General features: G+C 27.1%; 2 protein-coding genes and 1 pseudogene across 2 annotated transcripts; 1 reads left to right on the top strand and 2 right to left on the bottom strand.

Moving 5' to 3' along the window:
- The first annotated feature begins 1,242 nt into the window (after positions 1–1,242).
- LOC132946856 (pecanex-like protein 1) lies at positions 1,243–14,157 on the top strand. The gene is made up of 22 exons (XM_061016957.1): positions 1,243–1,349; positions 3,073–3,246; positions 3,319–3,506; positions 4,494–4,582; positions 4,645–4,734; positions 4,796–4,932; positions 5,017–5,119; positions 5,411–6,457; positions 6,548–6,714; positions 7,107–7,271; positions 7,385–7,690; positions 7,757–7,913; positions 8,008–8,400; positions 8,920–9,113; positions 9,250–9,480; positions 10,164–10,279; positions 10,340–10,487; positions 10,561–10,712; positions 11,695–12,051; positions 12,118–12,439; positions 12,520–12,685; positions 13,820–14,157. Exons 2-21 carry the CDS (start codon positions 3,094–3,096, stop codon positions 12,598–12,600), a joined length of 4,596 nt encoding a protein of 1,531 aa, XP_060872940.1. The 5' UTR covers positions 1,243–1,349; positions 3,073–3,093; the 3' UTR covers positions 12,601–12,685; positions 13,820–14,157.
- Positions 14,158–14,524: 367 nt separating this feature from the next.
- Positions 14,525–15,483, bottom strand: LOC132947741 (uncharacterized; annotated as a pseudogene).
- Positions 15,484–20,842: 5,359 nt separating this feature from the next.
- Positions 20,843–22,410, bottom strand: LOC132947950 (protein maelstrom homolog). The gene is made up of 2 exons (XM_061018215.1): positions 21,810–22,410; positions 20,843–21,738 (listed from the first exon to the last, which is right to left on the bottom strand). The coding sequence occupies exons 1-2, from the start codon at positions 22,408–22,410 to the stop codon at positions 20,843–20,845; spliced, it is 1,497 nt and encodes a 498-aa protein (XP_060874198.1).
- Between the last annotated feature and the right edge of the window lie 2,524 nt (positions 22,411–24,934).

Consider the following 24,934-nt stretch of genomic DNA (forward strand, 5'->3'; position numbering starts at 1 on the left):
GATATTATATTATTGAATTTAAATTTAACACCATCCATGACAGTGACCCACTTAGAACCTACTGTACAGTTTATAAAATGTTCAATTTTTATAGCAAAGATTGAACATTTAAAACAAGGTAAAACGTAAGAAGGTTATTCTTTAACCAAAGAATATAAAAAATATAAAAACACAGTTTTATTTTATAGCTATTTTATGTCAAATTTAGACGAAATTAAACTTTAAGTAACTTATAGTAGGTGTTTACACCTATAGATCACACACTAATATATTATAGTAAGTTTATATGAATAGCTTATAGTTTTGTTGTTTTGTTTTTACCAGAAAAGTAAATTATCGACGATTGTCAATATTTCACATTTAAGACAACATTACAATAGTATAATATAATATACAGCAAGATCAATCATAATCATAGACTATAGAGTATAGACTATATACTATAGAGTATAAAGGATGGACTACAGAGTATATTATGGTTAAGACTTAGCCTAAAGAGACAAAAAGGAAAGACTTCATAAATGATTTCTAATTTTCTACGCTTTCAAATTTTCAATATGGTAGAGTTGGTAGATTCTTCAGCCACTGGCCACAGCTGGTGATAGTCCGAAAAAAATAACATGGAATAACATTTTAGATTCTGAGCGAAGCGATGAATGTATTGATTTTACAACGATGTGTGTGTTTTTTTTTTTAGTTTTTTATTTTTTTTTGGTTTTTTATTTTTTTATTAATTTTTATTTTTTTTGTGTCTATCATCACCTTTTTAGGACAGTAAAAGTGCTTGGATTTTCTTCAACAGTACCTAACTTTTCTGATAGGAAATTGAATCTAATTGGTACTTAGGGGGTCAAAAGTTAATATTGCCTAGTAGTTTACAAAAGCGACGTGAAAAACAAAAGAAAAATTAAGGAAAAACGGGAATTTTTACGCAAAATCTGTTTTTGAGAAAATCGATTTTGGTTTTTGTTGCAACCCTAAAACAAATGACCGTAGGTACATGGAATATTGACTGAATGTTTATATTAGCATAAAACCTAACCATCAATACGATAGTCGTCGACAGCGCTCCGAGTCTTAATTTGTTTTGCCAATTGCTGACATGATAAGGGCTAAATGTGCAAAAATTCTTGCTGATAACGTACTTCTTGATAATAATTAAAAGCGACATTCGTGTGGTGTTTCTTTGTTATAATATTCTATATTATTTTATAGTTAACAAACGTGACTGTCCGACACCATCAGACCACCACTATCGTACCTAACAAAGTGTTATAAAATATTATCGTTTTTCAAATTGTATTGTGTAATAGTTTTATTTTTTGTTCAAAACAACGATCTGAATTCAAGTAGGTATTGAACGTGCTGTTTCAATTGCTAACGTAAGGTCGATGTAGAGTATATTAGAATTTTAAGTAATCTAAAAGAGTGATTTCTGTATGAAACTCTCCACACTCCGACAATTTTGTGTCATTATCGACCTACTGTTTTGCTTTTTGGAGCAAATGGAAAACCAACACTAATACAGTTGCTTAAGGTTTAACAGATGGATTGTACAAAGATCCGGTCTGTAGTATGTCAGTTGTGCTGAATTTCATCGAAATTAAATTTTATATGACTGTTATCATTCAAGATGACGGACACCCAATTTGTTTATAAAACATTTAAAGTTATTTAAATAAATAATTAATAACATTGAATATACAATATGGATAGGTACTGCCATATTATGTAAAAATTTATATTATTTATTGACGACAATCAATAACAATTTTTAAATACTAATGTACTGTAAAATTAACACATTTTGAGCAAAGCATATTTTTTTCTATATAATATTTGGTTTGGGATTTTCATTTTTGATTCCAATAAATTGTTGATTGTATAAACCACTGATCACATTAATCGGAACTCACTGTTTTTACCTCTATCTTAAGATTATCATAGTTATATTAGTTTACAAGTATAAATTACTCTATAATCAATGGTTCATTGTTTTAATTTTTGCAATAACAATAATGTATCAAGAATTTACTTTATTAACAATGTTTCTTCATTAGGTCATAATATAATGATATCAATCATTAATACTCGTTTATTAGATAGAATTATATAGATTATGATTAAATTCTCTGACTAATAATTGATCCATTTTTTTTAGATAATATGTTTATTATTTGTTTTATTTAATGTGTTTACTTTGTTAAGTTATTTTATTATAATTATTTTTTTATATACCTAATCACTTAAATGCTATATAATATTATTAATGACATTTATTTGTTATCAATATTTTATGTTTCTAGTTTAATTATTTAATTTGTTTCATCTGTTTATAAGGCATGGATCTATATACTTATCTATTATACTTAGTTATTATACTCATAAGTTAAATGTGTTTTATAGTAACAACATAAAAAATGATATTCCAATAATAAGTAAATTTAAGTTAGTGGCTTGGCACGGCGCTTTGGCTGCTACCTGTCGCGCAATACGACTGAGAGTAAGTAATGCCTGCTGATACTAGTTCCCGGATGCGCGACCACTAGGGTTCATAGTAGTAAAAGCCTTGCCACACATACACATGGTTGTTTACCTACCGTAACAACCATAACAACATTTTACCAACCACAATTCATAATCCCATACAATAACTAATGGCCATGATCGCCAAGCTTAAGTTCAATAAAAAAAAAAAAAAAAATCAAGTTAATGTGCGTACCTATAACATTTCATATTAAATTTATGGTCTACAAAATATTCTTTCTAACCTTATTTTAATTATTGTTGGATGGTTATTTAAATTATTTTTTTTAATCAAAAATTGATTTAAAGTGATGCCAATCAATATTATTTGGAATTAGATTTATTTATAAATTGTATTGTTTAATGTTTAATAATAATGAAATTTTACATATGTATATAATTTATTATTTTTGTACAAAGGTATTTAATTTTTATTAAATTGTTTATAATTTATATGGACATTGAATAATTAACAGTTTGTAACTGTATTTTAACTGTGTTCTAGAAAATGTATATTTGTATTCAAAGTTGATAATTTATACACAGATCAAATCCCTGGTGGTGAAAATGGATCCTCAGTTTTGGGACATATTGCGTCAGGGCATTTGGGCATCGTTCACAGGAGGATGGTACTACGAACCGAAACACAGCATTTTTACCAATACATTCCATCTTTATTTATGGCTTATTTTACTCTGTTTACCATTTTTTATACATTTGGTAATCTACCTATTTTATTTTTCTGTGTAAAACTATATTTAATAATATCATTTTTGTAAATTTGTTTTGAAGTTTAAATCAGAGATGTTTATATGGATACTGTATTCAAGTATTGTATGTTTGATAATCACAATCATAAAACTTGTAAACTGGTCTTTGCATCATATGTTTGACACAACCGAATACATTGTAGAAGACACAAAAAAGAATAGAAGTTCAGAACTTGAAGGTGACCATTCTGCACTTAGAGAACCTAACACGTAATTATTTTAAAATATTAACTGATTTTAATTATTTTTCTTTTTTAATTTTGCGATAGAAAATGAGTTGAGTACATTTTTCAGTATATTCTGTTTGATTGATGTGTTTTGATTTAGAATACAATGATAGTCTTGACATTTTTGTTGACGTTGCACTTTGTCAATACTAAACCTTCATAATTATTATTTTTACAAATAGTACCTTTTACTTTTCTTTGTATGTATAAAAGGTAACATTGTTTTCTTATATTTACCAGGTAATTAATTCAATGTAAGACACTCATTATTTCAAAAAGTATTAATGTTTTTAAAAATATTTTTTTACATTGTTTCAAATTGTTCCAACTTTTTTTTTTCAATCAAAATGTTGTAAGTTTTTACTTTTTTGAATGACAACAAACAGTTTTAATTTCATTTTTAAAAGCATAAAATTTTTCTGAGCATTTTAATACAAGTAAATCAAATTTAGGACGAGTAGTTTATTAGTTATAAGTATTTTAAGTTTAGATGAGCGGAGTCGAGTAGTACGCTGTTACTCCTCAAAATGTTAGTCCACTACTTCACTCATTTAAGTTTTAAATACTTATAAAGTTATACCTCATAAAATACTTGTACTAAATTCAATTTTTATTTTAAGTTATACTTAAAAAAATATGCTGCTTTGGAATATGAAAGTAAAACTGTGTTGTCATTCAAAAAAAGTAAATCTTAAAAATGCATAAGGATCAAAAATATTAAAAATATATAATTTTTTTTTAATGTTAAAATGTAACATTTATGAAACCATAATAATTTTTTTTTCAAAAACAAATACTTTTTTTAAATAATGAGTGGCTTATGGTTAAATAATCACCTGTTATTACATTACTTAACAGTTATGTATGTAAGTTATAATTTTAAATATTATTCATTTTTAGAGGTGTAAAACTCTAAAATTAGGTATGCCAATTTAACAAGTATTATATTTAACATTTTTAACATTTTTAGGGAAGATGAAGGTATTGAAATGCAGATCCTTAATTTGGGGGTCTGTAGAAATGGCGCATCGACATCTGGAGACCATAAAAATAAACCAAGTACAAAAAGTGCTTCAAATAACTTGCTTTAAATATTAAATATATGTTTTTATTATTTATAGATGGAGAAAGGCAAAGTAGTTCTACTAGCACTGATTCTGAATTACATATCCAAGAAAAAATTATACGTGATTGGCCTATTAAAAGTTTAAGTGTGTCAACCGTAGTAAAACTTTATTTTTATTTATTTTGATCATAATTATATTTATTTAGATAATCCACATTTTATTGATGATAGACCAGTAGAAGAAAATAGTAATAGACGTAATGACCGTGCGGCTTTACAAAACTTTTCAGAAATATGGAAATCACAAGAGGAACGAGGCCAAGACTTCATTACAGTATCATCTGTTAGTTTAAAATATTGATATTGTTGTATCAACGTAAAAAAATAATAATAATTTAAATGTATGTTGTATGTGTTGAATATACAGGACTGTTTCCCAGATGAAAATAATGCATTAGCATTCAAGAGATATCCAAAGTGTGCTAGTTCAGTCTATTCTACATCTAGTGATGCGTTTGCCAAAGATAAAGGTTAATTAATTTAAAATTCACTGTTTGATGTTAGTGATATCTTCATACAGTTTCATCATTTATTTAAAAAAATAATTTTAATATTTCATTTCATTGTATTTTACATAAAACATAATTATTTTAAATTGAAATACTCAATTAAATTTTTTATTCAAATACTCTTAAGTTATATATTTTTCATTCATGTTTCATACTTAATGAATATTTAAATGTCACTTTTAAACTAATAGTCAAGTGTTTCAATTATTATTTATTTTATATAATATACCTATATAAACTTTTTAAATTTAGAAATAGAGTTACAGTCAGTTGAAGAAAGCTTAGAACACGAACATGAAAATATCAGACCACACTATAAAGATGAGTTTCCAGTAATACCACAGCAGTTACGATTTGATCTTCTGGATCCTAGTGTTGGATTCCCTAAACCTAAACGATACTATACGTACACACCAGTCAAAAAAATAAGTTTCAAAGTTCACTTTGATCGTCTGGCATTATTAACTGTCATTGATCGTAATCCAACATTATGGGAACTATTTATTACCATTATTCTTGCTATATCAGTTGCTGTGTTAGGTGCTTTTGTATTGTACTTAAAATTCTACAGAGATATTCATGCATTTGTTTTCTGTTTTGTTATGGCTGGCTGTCAGTATTCCTTAGTTAAATCTGTACAACCTGATGTTGCATCTCCTACACATGGATTTAACAAAATTGTAGTGTATAGTCGCCCAATTTACTTCATACTATTCTCATCCATACTTCTACTAACACACATTCAACTAAACTCTGGCCGAACATTTTACCAACTCAAATTCTATGGATTCACTTTGCATATTTTATATACATTAAAAACTATTCATGATTTCTTATCAAACTTTTTACTATTTTTACCAATTGCTTTTAGTTTGGGATTATTACCTCAAGTTAATACTTTTTTTTTGTATACTCTGGAACAAATTGATATACATTTATTCGGAGGTAACGCGACTAGTTCACTCAAAGCATCAGCATATTGTGTATTAAAAAGTTGCTTAGCTGTGTTTATTTTATATGGATTTGCGTATATGGCATTAAATGATTGGCTTGGATCATCAAGAAAGGTGTTTTTCTCCTTGTTCTGCGCATTGCTCACTGCTATATCTTACCATTTAAGTCGCAGCTCCAGTGATCAAGATCCTATATTAAATGTTCTAAAAACATATTTGTGGCCCAATGAAGATATATTTTCTAGGCCTGATATGGAATGTCCTAGGCCAAAAAAAGAAACTGAAAAATCAAAGAAAAAAGGCTCTGAACAAAAAGAAGGTGAATGTGAAGAACAATCAAATTCTGGTAAATATTACTTAATATAACTAGTGTTTAAGAAATCATAAATATTATGTTAATAACAATATAAAATTGTTTTTGATATATTATGTTAAGAATTAGATGATGAAATTGAAATTCAAGACAACTGGCCAAGACAGTTACAAGATACAATAAATGCAAGACTGAAGACAGATTTAATTTTTTGTCCAATTATTGGTCTTATTGTTTTTGCTATTCATTCTAGCAATATTTTTTCAGCTTTACAACCAGAATTAAATCCAGTAAGCAAAAATACTTTTCACTTTTTATACTCTTAATATTTTAAAAATAAATACTACAGAAAATAGAAATAAAATAATATAACATATTTAATCTTAATAATAGAGTGATAACAAATTTGATATTTTTTATTTAACGAGTCCGTCATGTTAGTAATATATATATTTTTTAAACTTTAAATGTAAAATAATAAAATATACTACAATATTACTAGTTGATTGCAAATAGCGTTATACCAATTATCGATTTTGAAATTGATAAAAACAATGCCATACTTGCCAACTGCTTAGATAAATTTATGGAAACATAATAAAAATAATATTAACAAACATACTAATCTGAACAATAACAAATTATACGATTTATTTTGTATTAATTAGTTTACAATTTACAGGTAATGTGGTGTACTACTTTCAGTATTGGATTTATTCTACACTATATAATACCTCAATTGCGAAAGCAGTTACCTTGGTTGTGTGTTGCTCATCCCATATTAAAGCCATCTGAGTATAATCAATATGAAGTTAAGCAATTAGCTAAAATTATGTGGTTTGAAAAAGTAAGTCTTATTCATTATGAACGCTCTTTGGACAATTATTTTGCCATAATTTATATTTAACAAATATTGAAAAAAATTATTGCGTACTAAATATGTTTTAAAATATATTATAGGTCTATGTATACTTAGGCTTCTTTGAAAGAAATGTTCTCTATCCACTGATGTTTATTGGCTGTTTGACATCTGACAACATGATTGTTGTAACAAAACTGGGAGTTCTATTAGGTTCCTTGGTGTTATCAGTATGCGCACTTAAATGCTTACGATGTTCATTTTCACAACAGTCCAACCAGTACAATATACTAGCATTTACAGTACTGTTTTTTCAATTGGATTATGTAAAATGTTCTGAAACTTTCATTATTGACTACTATCTCATGGCTATTGCCTATGATAAAATCTATGAGTTTTTACTTAAGGTAAGTTATTTGAATTAGCATTATATCTGATTTCTTTATTATTAATTTAACTTTTTTTTACTTTAGTTGCAATTTGTCATTACATACATAGCGCCATGGCAAATTACTTGGGGTTCAGTTTTTCATGCTCTTGCTCAACCATTTTCTATTCCTCATTCTGCAATGATGTTTCTTCAAGTATTTTTTTCTGCAGTGGTTTCTTCGCCACTTTATCCATTTTTAGGTAAATATTAAACTACAATCATACAAAGTTTCTACTTCTTTTTAAAAAGTTGAAAATTATATGAAGTATTTATTGTTTTTGTTATTTAATTTAGGAAGCACTATATTTGTAACATCCTATCCACGACCCGTAAAGTTTTGGGAGCAAGATTATAATACCAGACGAGTTGATCATACGAACACCAAATTGTCATCACATTTAGAACCAAATCTTGGTGCAGATGATAATCTTAATTCAATATTTTATGAACACCTCACCAGATTACTACAACATACTCTCTGTGGTGATCTCATATTAGGCCGTTGGGGTAATGTGTCACAAGGTGACTGTTTTGTCTTAGCATCTGATTATTTGAATTGTCTTGTTCACATTGTGGAAATGGGAAACAATTTAGTTACTTTTCAAATACGTGGACTTGAGTTTCACGGTACTTATTGCCAGCAAAGAGAAGTAGAAGCGATATCTGAAGGTGTTGAAGATAATGAAGGTATGTATTAAAAAATCTACTTACAAATGTTAGCATTATAGAGAAGTATGTATGTATAAACATTGTTGTATATCTGAAAACTGGTCATGAAGTAGACAAGTTCATCTGATTTATTCTGAGTAGATGGATTCATGTTTTATTCTTTCTTTTTTTGACATTAGCAATGTTATGGCTTACATTTTATTATGCTCTGTTCCAAAAGATAAGACTCGAAGAGGTGACCGGTTTTTGTCTGGTGGCGTGTATCCCCTACTTAATACACGCCGGTATGTATAAACATCAGTGCAAACCTGCAGAAACAAAAACCGTTGCACGTATCGAAATAAAGCCCGGTGGAAGGGTGAAATGGGGGTCCGCGTAGCGTCAACTGTCATTTGACGTGCACATAAGTTATCTCTTCTCTTTTGGAACAGAAAATGGGTAGAACTATTTTCTACATATTATTATATACAAATGGATGGCTTATACTTGTTTATATAATTTGTACTTTGTAGTACCTATACAAACATGTTATTACAGGATGTTGTTGCTGTGAGCCTGGACATTTTCTTCACATTTTGTCTTTAAACGCGGCACTTGGTCAACGGTGGCTTGCTTGGCAAGTAGTATCAGCCAAATATGTTGTCCAAGGATATAGTATATCAGATATTAATGCCTCATCAATATTACGAGCATTTGAGTTTCGGAAAGTGTTGGTTAGCTATTATATAAAGGTGATTTTCTAATAATGATATTATAATAGCATAATATAAAATATAGTATTTATTTATAGTATATTATATTCTAATGTATTTTTATGTGTGTGACATAGACATATAATATTTATGTTATTGCAATGTTTTATTTTAGAGTATTATATATTATGCAATAAAATCACCAAAACTTCAACAGTGGTTAGAATCAGATGAGATAAAAGAAGGAGTGAAAACAACATTAAGCAAGAATTTTGTGGATCTTGACCCAGTTTTTAATATAAATATTGATGAAGACTTTGACTTACCTTCATGTGGTGTTACCCGCAACAGTTTCTGTTCATTATATTTAGAGTGGATACGATTTTGTGCTGTCCAAACAGAAAATGTAAGATAAAGAAAAACTAGGGATCTCCCTGCTGTATAATTTATGTAGAGCGTACCTCGTCATTGAGTAGGTGAGGAGAGTCTAAAATTTGAATTTAATAATTAATCATTGGATACAAAATACAATTCTACGGAGACTGCACGTCAGCATATATTTTCAAAGATATTTTATTAATTTATTATGATTAAACTGGTGAGCCCAATTACAATAGTTATGTTTATTTTACACTAAAAATCCTGTCCGGCGATGCCCGATCCATATATTTGTTGTTTTTTTTTTTTTATACATTTATTTAAAAATGTATATTTCATATTTCTATTAATTATAATAGTAATATAATATAACATAACCAATAGCATACCTATAAAAAAAATTGAAAAAATTTCAAAATTTTCATTGTTTATAGAAACTTATACTTTTAGTAATAATGAAATGTTTTAAGCCATCAACACTAACTTAGAAAAACATCAGACCTGAGATTGTTTTTTTAAAATATTGAATTTCTTAGCTTATATGTTTAGTAATTTTCATATAAACTATTATTTAATATATATTAACAAATAGTTTATTAAATAATACAGTAGTCAATTTGAATAACCGTTAATAAGCATTTTTTTAGAGTCAACATCACAAATAAGCTGAGTTGCTGAGTCAACAAATTAAGCATATTATTGTATTTTCAGATTCGAAAAATTGTTATAGATAAAGGTACAGATTCATTATTGGTATCATTATGCTTTGCACTCAGCTTACTGGGAAGACGATCACTGGGTTTAGCATCACACACTTCTATATCAAGGTATGTAAACACTAATCATGTAATAATTAGTTAAAACTTATTCATCAATTAATTTTTTAGTATGGAGTTTTTCCTTTATGGTCTCCATGCGCTTTTTAAAGGAGATTTTCGTATAACATCAACAAAAGATGAGTGGATATTTACAGATATGGACTTAATTCGTAAAGTATTAACTCCAGCAATTAGGATGTCGATGAAACTTCTTCAGGTGTGTAATATTCATTATGTATATATATAAAAAATATACATTAATAAATAAACCAACTTATTTTCATGTACAGAATCATTTTATGGTTCCTGATGAATATGAAGATCCAGCTGCTTTGTACAGCGCTATAAACTACCATCAACAAAACTTAGTGATATTAGATGAAAGAGATCCTGTTTGGAGAAATGCTGTTTTATCTGGAATGCCTTCATTACTTGCTCTAAGGTAAGTTAATAGAATATTTTATTAATAAACTCTTTTTATTCTGGCATAAGCCACATTTTGAAATAGGAGGTAATGTTTATATATATAAATAAATATATTTGGTACTAATATATTAATGCTCCCCCATCCTTAATTATAATAACAAAAAGTATAGGTGACAGTTATAATATATTTAAATAAAATAGTATTTTGGTAATAAAAATTATAACTATTATATTGCAAATTGCAATAAAAATAAAATTTAAACAGAAACCAAAATTCTGCTATGTATTTTTATGTCACACTCAATAAGTGACACACGGTTTGGTATTACCTTCATACTATTTAAGCACTCTCTAAACACAATCTCTATTTCTTATCCAGGGGCCAGCACTATTAACTTAATGTAAAATACATGTTTATCAAATATTGATTTAATGTCCGTATCTTTAAGAACTCATTGGGCATACAATATTAATTATACCCCTGCACTGTTCGATTATAAAGGTAGAACTATAAATAATTGCAAGAAAAGTTTTTAAAATATTTTGGTTGAAAACATTTTTGTAAATATCGTAGGAAAATAACATCTTAAGTATGTGTGGTCGGATAGCTCTATGGAAGAGCAATCGCCCAGCTAGCGAGTGACTGGGTTTCATTCCCGGTCTGGCAGCTTGATTTTTGACGGTTTGTAATGTGTAGCTAGGTCGCTACGGTGCCTGTACTTTGTACTAGTCGCCACTGCGTCCGTGTCAACCAGGACTCTCTTAGTTTGTTTTATTACAATAGTCAAATTATAAACATGCAGTCTTAGCACATTCTATTTTTTGACATGGCCTATATTAATAACATACTTTGCTAAAATTTAATTAACTAGAGTAGTGCGGCCATAAAATGTTCATGCACCCAGGCGAGTTTATAACAAACCTGTACCATATATTTTTATAATTATAATTTAAATGCATTTATGAAGTATACTAAACTAAAATATTTTATTTAATAGACATACTATTATAGACGAAGGTTCTGATGAGTATAAAGTAATTATGTTAAACAAACGGTTTTTAAGTTTCCGTGTCATAAAAATAAACCGTGAATGTGTTCGTGGTCTTTGGGCTGGACAACAACAGGAATTAGTTTACCTAAGAAATCGTAATCCTGAACGTGGTAGTATACAAAATGCCAAGCAAGCTCTAAGAAACATAATAAATTCATCGTGTGATCAACCTATTGGTTATCCAATTTTTGTTTCACCATTAACTACTTCCTATGCTGAAACCAACGAACAATTATCATCCCTTGTAGGCGGATCAATAAGCTTGGGAGAGATAAAAAAATCTATCATTAGAGTATGGTCAAGGTAAGTATAATATAACTTTTTATATAAAATATAAAATAATACAATATATTTTTGTTTTCTGTTTAGATTTTTGTTACAGTCACATGATGAAGGTGGATTCGGACATGAGGGTGTGTACACTATGCCCCAGTTTAATAGACATTCAGGATATGACACCAGAACAGCAGTAGATCAGTCTATTGAAATGAGTGGAATTGGAAGTGGAGTGGGTAGTAGCATCAGCAGCAGAAGCGGTGGTACTGCTAATGTTGCTGAAAATTCAAGTTCTGCCAGTTTGGCCAACTTGGCAGGACTGTTATCGTCGTCACAGTCACCAATCACCAGTTCATCACAAGAATCTGTCAATAGCAACCCTATTGATATTTCTCCGATGCATCACAAAGTTATAGTAGGTTTACTAAATATTATTCACAATGATCTAAACATTAGTTTATGATGTATCAATGTTGAAACCCTAATATTTAACAGATTACGGAACCATTACAAGTATACGATGCTATAAACTTGGGCCGTAGAATAGATGTGGTTTGGCCAAATGAAAAAATGTGAACAAGTGGTGGCCAGAGTTACTGGAACGATTGGTTACCAGAAAAGGGAATGGAAGGATTGGTAATGCATTGCATTTATGCTATAGGTTTATAATTTTATATTATTAATTTACTTGCTATATTACTCAACTTCACCCAGGAAAAAATGAACAAATGTAGATAAAATATATAGCTTTTTATGTGATATAAAATTGGCTTATAATACCCAGTCAAAATTGGTTTAGCTGTTTTGAAGATCATCCTGGAGAAACAGATATACACTTAAATTTTATACTATGTTGATATATCCATTTAATGCAATATCTGAGCTAAATATTATATAATAAATATAAAATAGGTATCTATATAAAAATCAATTATGTAACTTTATGCGGTATGCCGGTATCTCTTATGAAAACATTCTTTAAAGAGTGTTTCACCAACCATGCTCTCTCACATTTTTTCTTCTAATAATTTTGGAATTTGTATACCAAATACCTTTTAAAGAGTGTTCATTAAAGATAAAAACTTACTTTTTCAAATGGAAATTAATCTGTAAATTGTAAAGCAGATAATATTTTTGAAGATGTTGATGCATCTAAATCAAAATTTGAGGAAAACATTTCTGAGTTCTATAAAATAGAATTAATATTTATACTAGAACTTATTATATTCAGACAATTTTTATAAATTATAAAATGTTAATCACTATAATTTTCAAATCATCATAATCCCTATAATCTATATATTCCAAACCTCTTATCATTTTTAGTATACAAAGTTAAATTATTCAAAACTATTTGTTCGAATTACGATATAAATGTTTCAAAACAGAGGCGTAACCAAAGGGGGGGGGGGGGGGTGTTTTGGGTATTATGTACAACATGGTTAAGATTTCTACAAAATATGTTGTCGTGTATAGTTCTATTTCATATTTGATATTTTTAATATAAATGAATATTATTATTAGATTGATGATTATAATATTGGTAAGTGTCTAAAGCCTCCCACATGTTATATTTAAATATAAAGCTAAAACATCCTAGATATGCCTGTATCAACAGTTTCAAAAAAGTAATCTATTCAAAAATTGACAGAAAAAAGTAGGATTCTCATTTGAAAAAAATATGTACCTACTAACTAAGTAAAAAACATTTTTCTATTATCATAGAATTATATATTAAACATAATTTTCTTAGATAAAGATTATTTATTAAACTTTTGTTATTTTACATTTTAAGGTGGTGCATATGTGGATTCCAAATTACCGTGAATTGTCAAAGAGATCTCACGTTGATAAAACTATAGTACTGCTCAAGATTGACGAGCCTTCATAACGTTACGTGCCTATAGCTGAAACCGATATACTATTAGATTTAGGACCTGAAGTTGTTTGAACATTTTTGGTATATGCCTTACATTATTTGAATGATTTGTTTTAGAGGTAATTTTAAAACTAAAATGTTAACATATAAAACTTACTTGATAATATTGCATTAGTCTTCCTCGATACTACAAAAATAGTATTCCGTCTCCTTGTTAATGCACAAGTATATATTCAATATTTTGTCTTGTAATAATTTTTTCGGGAAAAAATGCTCGTACATTTTATATACAATAGTTAAAAATCTGTTTCATGTAATTTTTTTATTTTTATTGTTTTTTTTATATATACCTATTACCTATATATTATAAATGTATTTTATTTGTAAATATTAGATAAAAATGATGTAAATTTTAAACGTTAGATAAAAATGTTCCTCATTTAAATGATCATTTTGTGATGCATATATTTTTTGTTAACATATATATTTGAACAAACTATATTATGAATAACTATTACAATAAATTTATTTTAATAAGAGTACATTATAATTATATTTAAGTAGACATTGCATCATAGAACATAAAATTCATCATGTTCTATGGTTTCATCTATGGTTTCATCAATAATTAGCTAATCAATTATGAATAACTGTCTTCATTGCCAAGTGGCAAGTATGTTGTATCAAATTATTTAGAATCTCTTTTTAAAATCTGATATTAAATAAACAACAATTTCTTATAATATGCTTAATTTAACTAGTAGAATTTAATTATTAGAAAATTACCAACATTTTTAGTTAATCCTTGCCAGCATCAATAATTTTCAATTAATTCATAGTTTCTATAGGTATGTTCAAACTAGACTGGTTCTAAGATCTTTGGTCTGTAGTGGTAACTGTGGGTTAAATTTGTGTTTATATCTAGCAAAAGTTCTTGATTTTTTATTACATCCACTTAAATGATTTTTAATTCTTTTTGTAAAGTGGCCATCTTATGTGAAACTTCTTTAAAAAATATAACAATCATAATTTTAATAAATATCATCTAAATATTAGTTGTGAGTATGAAATAAAACAAATATTTACCATCCATAACAGTGTGACCAATATCATTTACCATTTGCGTCAAATTTATATTAATATTTTCTGACTGGTTGATGTTGAATTTTAGAGATGATATTCACTGTCTCTAGGCGATACTCAATATTAGAGCTGATATTTTCTGAATTTTTTTGATGCTCAATATTAGAGCTGATATATTTTATGATTTAAATTTAAAAAAAAATGGGTATGTAAATTAAATTATTTTATAAACAAAAAAAAACATACTTTCTAAGTGAAAATTAGTGATGTTTAATTTGTCAGGTACTTGTGTACTATCATGATCATATTCATTATCATTATACATATTAAAGAAATCTATTGAAACTAAAACAAACAAAAAACAACCCTCGATTTTACAGTGTTTTTTATTTTAAATTGCCTATTTAGTATTTACATTTAACTATGTAATATTATTAATTTACATTAATTCATATACCTGTTTGTTTTGGAGCATTGGCCAATGGATTTGAAAACATCGAATCACTTTCCACACTGCTATCAGATTGAACTGATCATTTTTGTTCTTATATTTGGAAACTTTGAGTTATAAAATGTTATTATCATTAAATTGTTCATTATAGTCAAATACCTATAATAATATATTATTATGTTTCACATTACATACCTTTAAATTTTTTTAGTTTCTATTGTTTTACGTTTTTGGGTCTCATTTGACAAATATTTTGAACCAGAATTGAAATTCCTATTTGGAATATGTTTTCTATGGGTATCTTCTAATTCAGTATTCCTTGTGTCGCAAAATGAAGATAGTTTTGATTTTTTTTCATTGTACGTTTCTGCAAACATGCAATTTTATTTATTAGATTAACTATTTATTAACTATAATGGCACAGTTTATGTACTACAAATATAGGTTATATATTATGATGTAATTTTTGTTGCTCTCATAACACGTATACGTATGCGTTATAACGTCAGCAATGAGTACCTCTTACAGGAATAGAAAATACATTTTTAGCGATGTGCTAAAATAAGAAATTGTAGTACCAATTACGTTTAGCTATTTTTTTCTCATATTGTTCTTTTTATTATTATCCAATTGATATGATTCTAGTTGATTCAGTTACACTGTCAATCTAATGTGGCTACATTGCTTGAAAACTAACTTAGATATTTAGCAAGAAATAACTTATAATAAAGCAACAAAAAAAAAACGTCAACCTGAAGTACTTGACGAAAAACAACTAGATAAACTAGATGAATATGTTTAAAGTAAATATATTTAACTATTTTAGCTATAAAAATCTTAAAGTTAACACTTTTTGGCTGTTTTACAGTAAGAGGTACACAAGTGTGCAGTAGCGTGTGTAAAATTTCTCTATAGTTTCAATCTGTAGATTGGTTTGCAGCCATCTTCCATTCTTCCCTTTTTATCACTTTCCTTTTCATTTCTACATATGAGTTGCATCCTTGGACTTTTGTTCCTTCTATAATCGGCTTAGCAATCCTTCATGCCGCATTATATGGCCTGTCCATTCGTTTCGTCTTCTAACTACATTTTTCCATAGTAACTTTCTCATAGTACATTGCATTTTTTAAAACTATTTATCATATGAGTTTATAATTTGTCGGATTCATAATAAATATTAATTAATTGAAAAAAAAAAATGATTAATTTAAAATAAAATATATAATATATTTGATATGCGATATAAATGTATTTTGTAATGAATTGTTATTTTAATTTAGATAAAAAAATATTATTTTTATAATAGCGAGACAATTTAATTCACCTAAGGGCCATGGTACCCAATTACACCTAAATGAAAACTGCACAGATATTTCACAGCCTTGACTATTTCCCTAACTATCACCAATGAATGGTAGCAATATAATTATTTGGTATTTAATGTTATATGAAGGACTTTTACATTTTATTTAACAAAATGTAGAATTAATTTATTACGGTTTATAACACAATTTATTTATCTATCCATTACATGACATACATTGAATCAATAACTATTTAACATTGGTTTATATTTTTGCATTAAACCCTTATTAATTATAGTTTTAATAAATCAATATTTATCTCAAAATGTATTTGTCTGTTAACTATTTAATCTTTGATATTTCTTAGAACATCATATTATACCAAGGCCGTCAATAATGCTGTATACCATATAATTTATCATGATATCCACTGTTGCTGGTAGACTGCATAATATATACTATTTATTTATTTAATGGGCATAATATCAACATTTTTTTTTTCTTAATTAAAATTAATTAAATCATACCTTCAACAATTTAAAAAAATCATGACAATTTAAAGAAAATGTCTTTGTATCAATATCTAACTGTCTATTAAAATCAATTGGTACATATTTTAGCAATAGTTTTTACGATCAGGTTGTAGTAAGGTAACATCACATTGAAGTTTTTTAGTGTTTTGTTAATTATACTTCTAGTAATGACATTGACTTATATAGTTACATGTAATATGATTGTGTTTTATACAAGGTAATTTATTTACATTTATTTGTATAGGTACCTCTCAACTCAATCGTATTTGTTTGGGATGCAGTATTATGTGAAAAAGTAGACGGCCGATACAGAAAAATCAAGTGCTCTTATTCGAAATCATAAGAATATCTAAGTTGTTTCAAGGCACCCTTATATATATAAAATATATAAATGTACATAGAGTGGGTATATTAAATAACTGTTAATTATTTATGAAAAAAATAAGTTAATATATTATAACTTATCTTTTTACTAGCATATACCATTAAGAATTTTAAAAACTTTCTCTTTTGTCTACATTTTGTTAGTGTAATTAACCCGAAATAATGGCTTTAGAAATATACGAAATTAACTGACTTATTGAAATATAATAAAACTTATAACAATTTTGAATTATTGCCACTTTCCTATAAAACAGAAAAGATAAAGACGTGCAATAGTGATACTTAATATATCTACTATATAAACGAGTATCTGTATATGTTAAGGGGTAAACGTTATTATGAATATTTTACTTGTTTTGTGTGGAAGAGGAAAGCATTATGTATTCAATGCATTAGTCATTAATATTAACTTACTTATACCATCTTAATAAATACTCAGGTATATAATAGGTTGGTAAGTACTGGGTAGGTACATACCTACTTTACTGTATAGTTTTTATATTTTATGGATTGTATTTATATAACTATAACATTTATAACTTTTAAAGTTACCTATATTATGAGGTTTTTCATACACAATTTCACCTAAATATACACATTTACAAACCTAACCAGTTACCATTAAGTATATACATTTGCACATAATATAAATGCTTTATCATTCATTTTTACAATAAATACATAATGTGTGTACACTTAAATATATATTTTATTAGGTAGGTTTTACCTAGTACACAATTTTCAAGACTAATTTTATAAATATTAAATATTAAATAATATTTTATTACTATTAATTATTAATATGTTATTAATATTATATAAAAATATATTTATTGTGAATGGTGTGGCGAGTTGGCTGCTACCAGTCGTGGAATGCGAGTAAGTAACAGCCACTGCTACTAGCTCCCGGATGGATGACTACCAAGTTCATAGTAGTTAAAAACCTTGCCACACATACACGTGTTTACTACCTACCGTACCAACCGTAACAATCATAAAAACAACCTACCGTACCAATCTTACCCCTACCACAGTTCATAATCCCTACAACAGCTAATGACCTTAATCGCCAGGCTTAAGTTCATTTAAAAACAAAAAAAATTTATTTATTAATGATTATTTATTATAGTTCATAATATTTAGAATTACTTGGTCAGTTTTAAAAGTATATTAATAATATTATTACAAGCAATAAAAATATAAAATAAATTTAAAAAAAAAAAAAGAAAATTTGATAAAAATAAAAAATGTCTACTTGTAATGTATAAAATATTATCATAAATTATCATAACAAAATAAATATTAAATAATATTTTATTACTATTAATTATTTATATTATATTGTAAGAGGTATATATATATATATATACTATAGTTTTATCTTTTTACGTTTTACTTTTAATATTCTACAGAAGTAAAAACATCTGTCATTTAATACAACTGCAGCTAATAGTGGTCGATTGGGTGGAACTTATGTATTATTAAAGACTTTTAGGAAAAAAAATTATTGAATTTGCCGTACAGACATTATATTTATGAGATCATTTTGCGAAGTGTTTTTGAGGAAAAATTAAATAAACCATCAGCGGAAGACGCTTCAATTTTCAAAAGATTCCATCTCTTGTGGAATAAAATGAACAAGGCCAATTTTTCTCCAGGTATTCGGATAAACAAACTAAATAAATTACTAACACACATTTTACAAGAGTCTTAGAATTTGTTAAGGAACATTTGAAAATTGTAGAACCTCAAAACGATTATAAGGACTTACTCGAGTTAACAATGATTTTTCCTGATAGTTAACCAAATAATATGACATTTTTCCATACTCACGGTGCAATTCACCATGCAAGATGGATGGCAAAAGCTATTTTTTGCTTAAAAGTACCTTTACATGCTTCGTTATGAATTATAATTAAGTTTTCCTGAAAAAACGGACTTCGTGATTTTTGTGTATTCGTAGTTACAATTTATACCTATCAAATGGATTAAAACGCCTTCCACTACAGCCACACCATATCAAGATTTACTATTTATACGAAAATTATACAACTATAGTTCAATTTATCATAGTAATATCTGAACCACAGAAGTCAAGTAACACAAGTCACAAAAAGCAATCAAATTAACACAAGAGACAAAACAAAAATATCTGTTCCAATGGACTTACAATTGTATAAAAGGTACATAAAAAAAAAATTATTTTGTATTACATTTCTTATGTAAACGGTGGACATACGTTTCTATACTCCTGTCATAGTTTAGGACTTAAGTTAGTATACCTACTTCTTGCTATCTATGCATTTATTGTATATAGGACTTACGTTTTAATTCCTTGCGGCAGTTAGAAATATTAGATATAGTATTATACAGTTTTATTAAAAATATAACATGTGTTTTGCGCTACATATACAAAATAATTTTGGTTATTTGCGTCCACATATACAAACTTTTTTAAAGAATACGGCTTAACTGCTTATAAGTACAATTTGCAGTTAATGTATTAATTAAAAAGCTGGTTTCCACCTAGGTAAATTGTGTACAGGACAAATATTTAAGTTGACCCGAACAATCAAGAATGGTTTTGAAAACAAGTCAGACTTAGCCATGCCCGTTCAGAGATATTTGATCTGGGGCCAGCGGATGCTTCATGTTTTTAACTATGTTTTGTATTATTGAATAACTAAAAATATATTGCTTTTGAAAACAAATTAAAATTCACAGTTGTATAAAAATGTGGTGTATAGTGTATTAATTATTACTGCTTTAGTGTTATATACTCATATTAACTGTTCTCTTAGTCTTTAGAACTATATATTATGAAATCAGCCATCAGGCCTCTTCATAACAAAGTTACCATTATCAGGCCACCTCCAACCACTAACCCAGATTAGAAATAATATATTTTATTTAAAAATAAAATTCATATTTACACAGGTAGTATTGTAATGTTTTTACACAGTTTGCCTTGCCTTTATATTAGACTAGACAATTGATTTGCAATAATGTTTATTAATATTAAATATTAATACATTTTTTTTTTTTGTAAAATTTCAATACATATTCATGCATGAGTTTCCTATTTTTTTAGTGCATTAAAATAGCCAGTTTTAAATGACAGAAATTAATTAATCAATATTTAAAAATGTAGTAATGAATGATTTAATTAACTATGATGTCTACACTACTTATTTCTATTAGTAGAAAGTCTTCCTTCTTTGGATGTTTGCTTTGAGTTTGCATTTAATTGGTTTCGGTTATTACTTTGAACTTTGCTAATAACACCCCTGCCACGACCTGCATTCTTACACCGGCAGTTTATTACTGGTGCAGGAGCATTTATTTGAATACTTTTCGAATCACCAAGGGGAGGAAAGTTGTCCTTTTTATTTGTAAAAGTTTTGCAATTTGTATTTGCTTTATATTCTGGCTTATTCCATATTGGTTTTTGAATAACAGTCACTAATTTACCTTCAATCGCTAGGAAACTATTGGCCGCTAAAGTGTTCGGTTTATTTATTTCCCTTTCATCTGAATAATTTGCAGCAAATTTAGAAATTTTCATTTTATCAAAATGTTCCTCAAATGGACTCTCTGTTTTAGATAAATCAAAATCATAATGACAACCAGATACAAGTTGTATGTCAATATAGCGACAACAATGAGCTGATAAAATGTGTATCCACTTACATACAAAATAGTTACTACAACCATAAATGTGTTCAAGTTTTTCATGAAAATTACAACCAATTGTCTTAATTGTAGTTAACTCATCTTTTGATAAACTATTGGTAGCCATAGCAATAGAAGGTAAAGCTAAATCATTTGTGTCTGGATGTTTAACTTTATAACATGTATTTTTCAGTTCCATAAATAGTTTATCCAAATGGTAAACCCTAATAATATTATTGAAATCAGTTTTTTCAGCATCCCTTATTACAGTTTTGAATAACTTGAATAAACTTTCCCTAGTAATCATCAGTTCATTTCCAATAGGTGCATGTGCAGTATAGACTGGTGGCATGTCTAATGCTAAGTCATTTAGAACAGATAAATCAACTTCTTTGTTCATGATAAAACCTAAATAATTACCATACATTTCAACATTAGTTTGAAAAAAAAAATTCATCATTTTTAATATTTATACTTACCAATCATTTTTAATAATATTTCTGAGTAATTATCAGGAAACATTGAGAATACGTTTATTTTATGATTGTTATCGGCATGATTGTTAATATCTGCTGTAGGAGCTCGCGGAGCATTTGTCCTGACTTGATCAAATCCAACTAGCTGATGAAACATGCGTATCAAGCCTTTTTCTAAAGAAAACTCAGCCATGGATATTTCGGCAGGAAAATAAAATCCTTCTTTCTCGCATGTATAAGAGTTTATATGAATAAAAATAAATTTTTGCTTGGGAAGATAATAGCTGGCTGGTTGCAAGCTAAGCATTACATTTATATGTACGTACATATCATTTTTTTGTGATTCACTCTCATCTGATTGTTTTTTAACAAATTCTATATTTTCACCAATTGAAGTATATTTGACTACTTTTGCTTCACTTTTCATCTTTTTGCCTTTTATCTTATACTTTTCTTTCATCTCATCAGGCATATCTTCCCAATCTTTTTTGCAATACTCTGACATATCAGCCATGCTTACTTTAACACCTTGATTTATTAATTTCTGTTGAGTCTCCATCATGAATACTGAATAGCCATTGTAAACTTTCTTTTTAGGAGCCATAACTAAGACAAAAATATATATAAATTAGTAAATAATCAATAAATTACATGATAATAATTGTATTTTTAATTTTATCTATACAGCTAATTGAAAATATACCTACAATACACTTTATTATTAGTTAGGTATGCAACATTTTGAAGAAATAAACCATAATAAATATTTAATCTAATATTAATAAACATATTTTTTAAGTATAATATCTTACTATAGAAATAATATTTAATAATTTCTTTTTTCATTGTTTTATTTTTTAAATTGCCTTCTTTTTTTAATGACAGCATATATTTTAGATTCTAAGCCAAGAGTGCATTAATTGCTCTTACGTTATTTTGTTTTACTGTATAGTGGTGCCAAACCTATAACCCAAGAGGGGGTACCCCTGACTCTATGGTCACATTAATATAAAAAGTATGTAGCCATTTGAGAAATACGAACTTTAAATAATTATAAAAAAAATATTATTTTGTTGTAGCTAATTCAAAAACAAATGAGCATTGATATTTGATATTTTTTTAGTGTTTATATAAATGTCTATACTTTTTTTTTGCTTGGACAAATCTTGCTTGGCCAAATCTAATAAAAGCAACCTCATAAGTTAATTATTCATATACCGAACTACCAATAAAAAAATATCAAAAATACAGTCATAATATAGTCATATCTCCCAATATGCGGTCTACCAAAATAAACGTAGTCTACCATAATAATATTGAAAGTATAAATAAAAAAAAAATTTATTTATAAAGAAATTCATTTATAAAGCTTATACTATAATTTTACAAAAAATAAATTTAATTTATTAAGAAATTCATTTATAAATATTAAATGTTATACTATGCAACCAAAAAAATGAATTTTACATGTACATATTATTAAGTATGTAGGTACAATTGTTGCTATTACGGATTATAAATCTCTTTAATAATCATTTTAAAAATTATTTTTTTAGTATTTAATTTTAAAAAAGTTTTTCACCACAAACGACACTAAACTAACTAACTTAGTAACGTATATTGTTACATGATAAAATAGAATATTTTATATCGTCATGAAAAATTAAGATAAAACATTTTAAATAGTAGATAATAAATATAAATTTTGAGGGATTTCCAGCTATAGATAGTATTTATAACATTGGTTGACCACATACTATACTCATAGTTACGTAATACACAAAATGGAGGTAGACCCCATATTGGGAGATAGCCTATAATATTGAAGTGTTGAAAGTTAGAATTATGAAAAATGTAGGTAGATAAAATCAAAAAATGTATTGATAATTATTTCATTAACAATTTATAAAATGTTCAACTTTTATATCTAATGCTTGAAAATGTAATACAAGGTTCCTCAAAAGTAGTGCAAACAGAAACAAAAATCTAAAAACAAGAAACACAATTTCTTTTTTTATAGACATCAAGTTAAAATTCGGACGGAAATTGTTAACAATTTCACTGCTTTCACTATTATTCACACAGTGGTTATCAATGCTTTCACTATTACGTCCAAAACATTTACGCCATTCTCTGCTCTATAATAAGTACTATTACGTTCCTAGATTTTATAACATGATTATTTGATGGTAACCTTACAAGTTACAAGTTTAGAAAACCTTGGCTCGTATTGTTTTAAACTTAAATAATTAGATTGTAGACTCAAAATTAAAATTTTAAAAATAAATAAATAATTAATATTTAATTTTACATAGCACACACAGTTCTCAGTGTTTAAATAGTGTAGCAGTGAAAGGGTTACATAACATTCTTAGTTTGTTATTTTGTTGTAATTTATAATGTGCAATCATATTTAAAATCATTTTAAGATTTTTTATACCGTATTATAAATACAGTAAATTTTTATCATGTCCAACATTGATATTCAACTAAATTGAAATTCCTTTCTACTAATAAATTATCAAATAAAAGTTTTTTCACAATTGTTACTAATATTTCTCACTTTATTCTTATTTGGTAGAAAAATACATATTTATTTTTAATAAATAATACATAAAATATGGAATTCAATAGAAAATGTTTTGCTGTTAATAAAAATGTTGGTCCTATTATCATATTAAAATCACTTGTTATTTACTATGTTAACATTAAAACAGTTTAATGAACATAATATGTAAAATATATAAACCCTATTCTAATAAACAAGAACTGCATATATTATTAGCATTAAATGATTTGAGAAACATGACTAAGTAAATTATTAGATAATCTAGTGTACTATTGGTTTTTTATCTCTCAAAATATTTAAAACACATGCACACAAAATAAATTTTTCTTATGTTTTTCGATTAATGGGAGTAAAATCACCTATCGTAAAAATTACAAAAGCAATTGGTAGTGATTGTGCATGAGTAATTATCATCTTCTCAGTTTCTATCAATTATGAATTAGTATACGATTTAATGTACATACAAAGTGCACTTTCGCCTTTGTATTGTACACATAATAAACAAAGTATATTATAAATTATTATCTAAATACTAAAATACTAAAAATAATAACAATGG

This window comes from Metopolophium dirhodum, chromosome 6 (assembly GCF_019925205.1).
Source record: "Metopolophium dirhodum isolate CAU chromosome 6, ASM1992520v1, whole genome shotgun sequence".
NCBI classification, from domain to species: Eukaryota; Metazoa; Arthropoda; class Insecta; order Hemiptera; family Aphididae; genus Metopolophium; species Metopolophium dirhodum.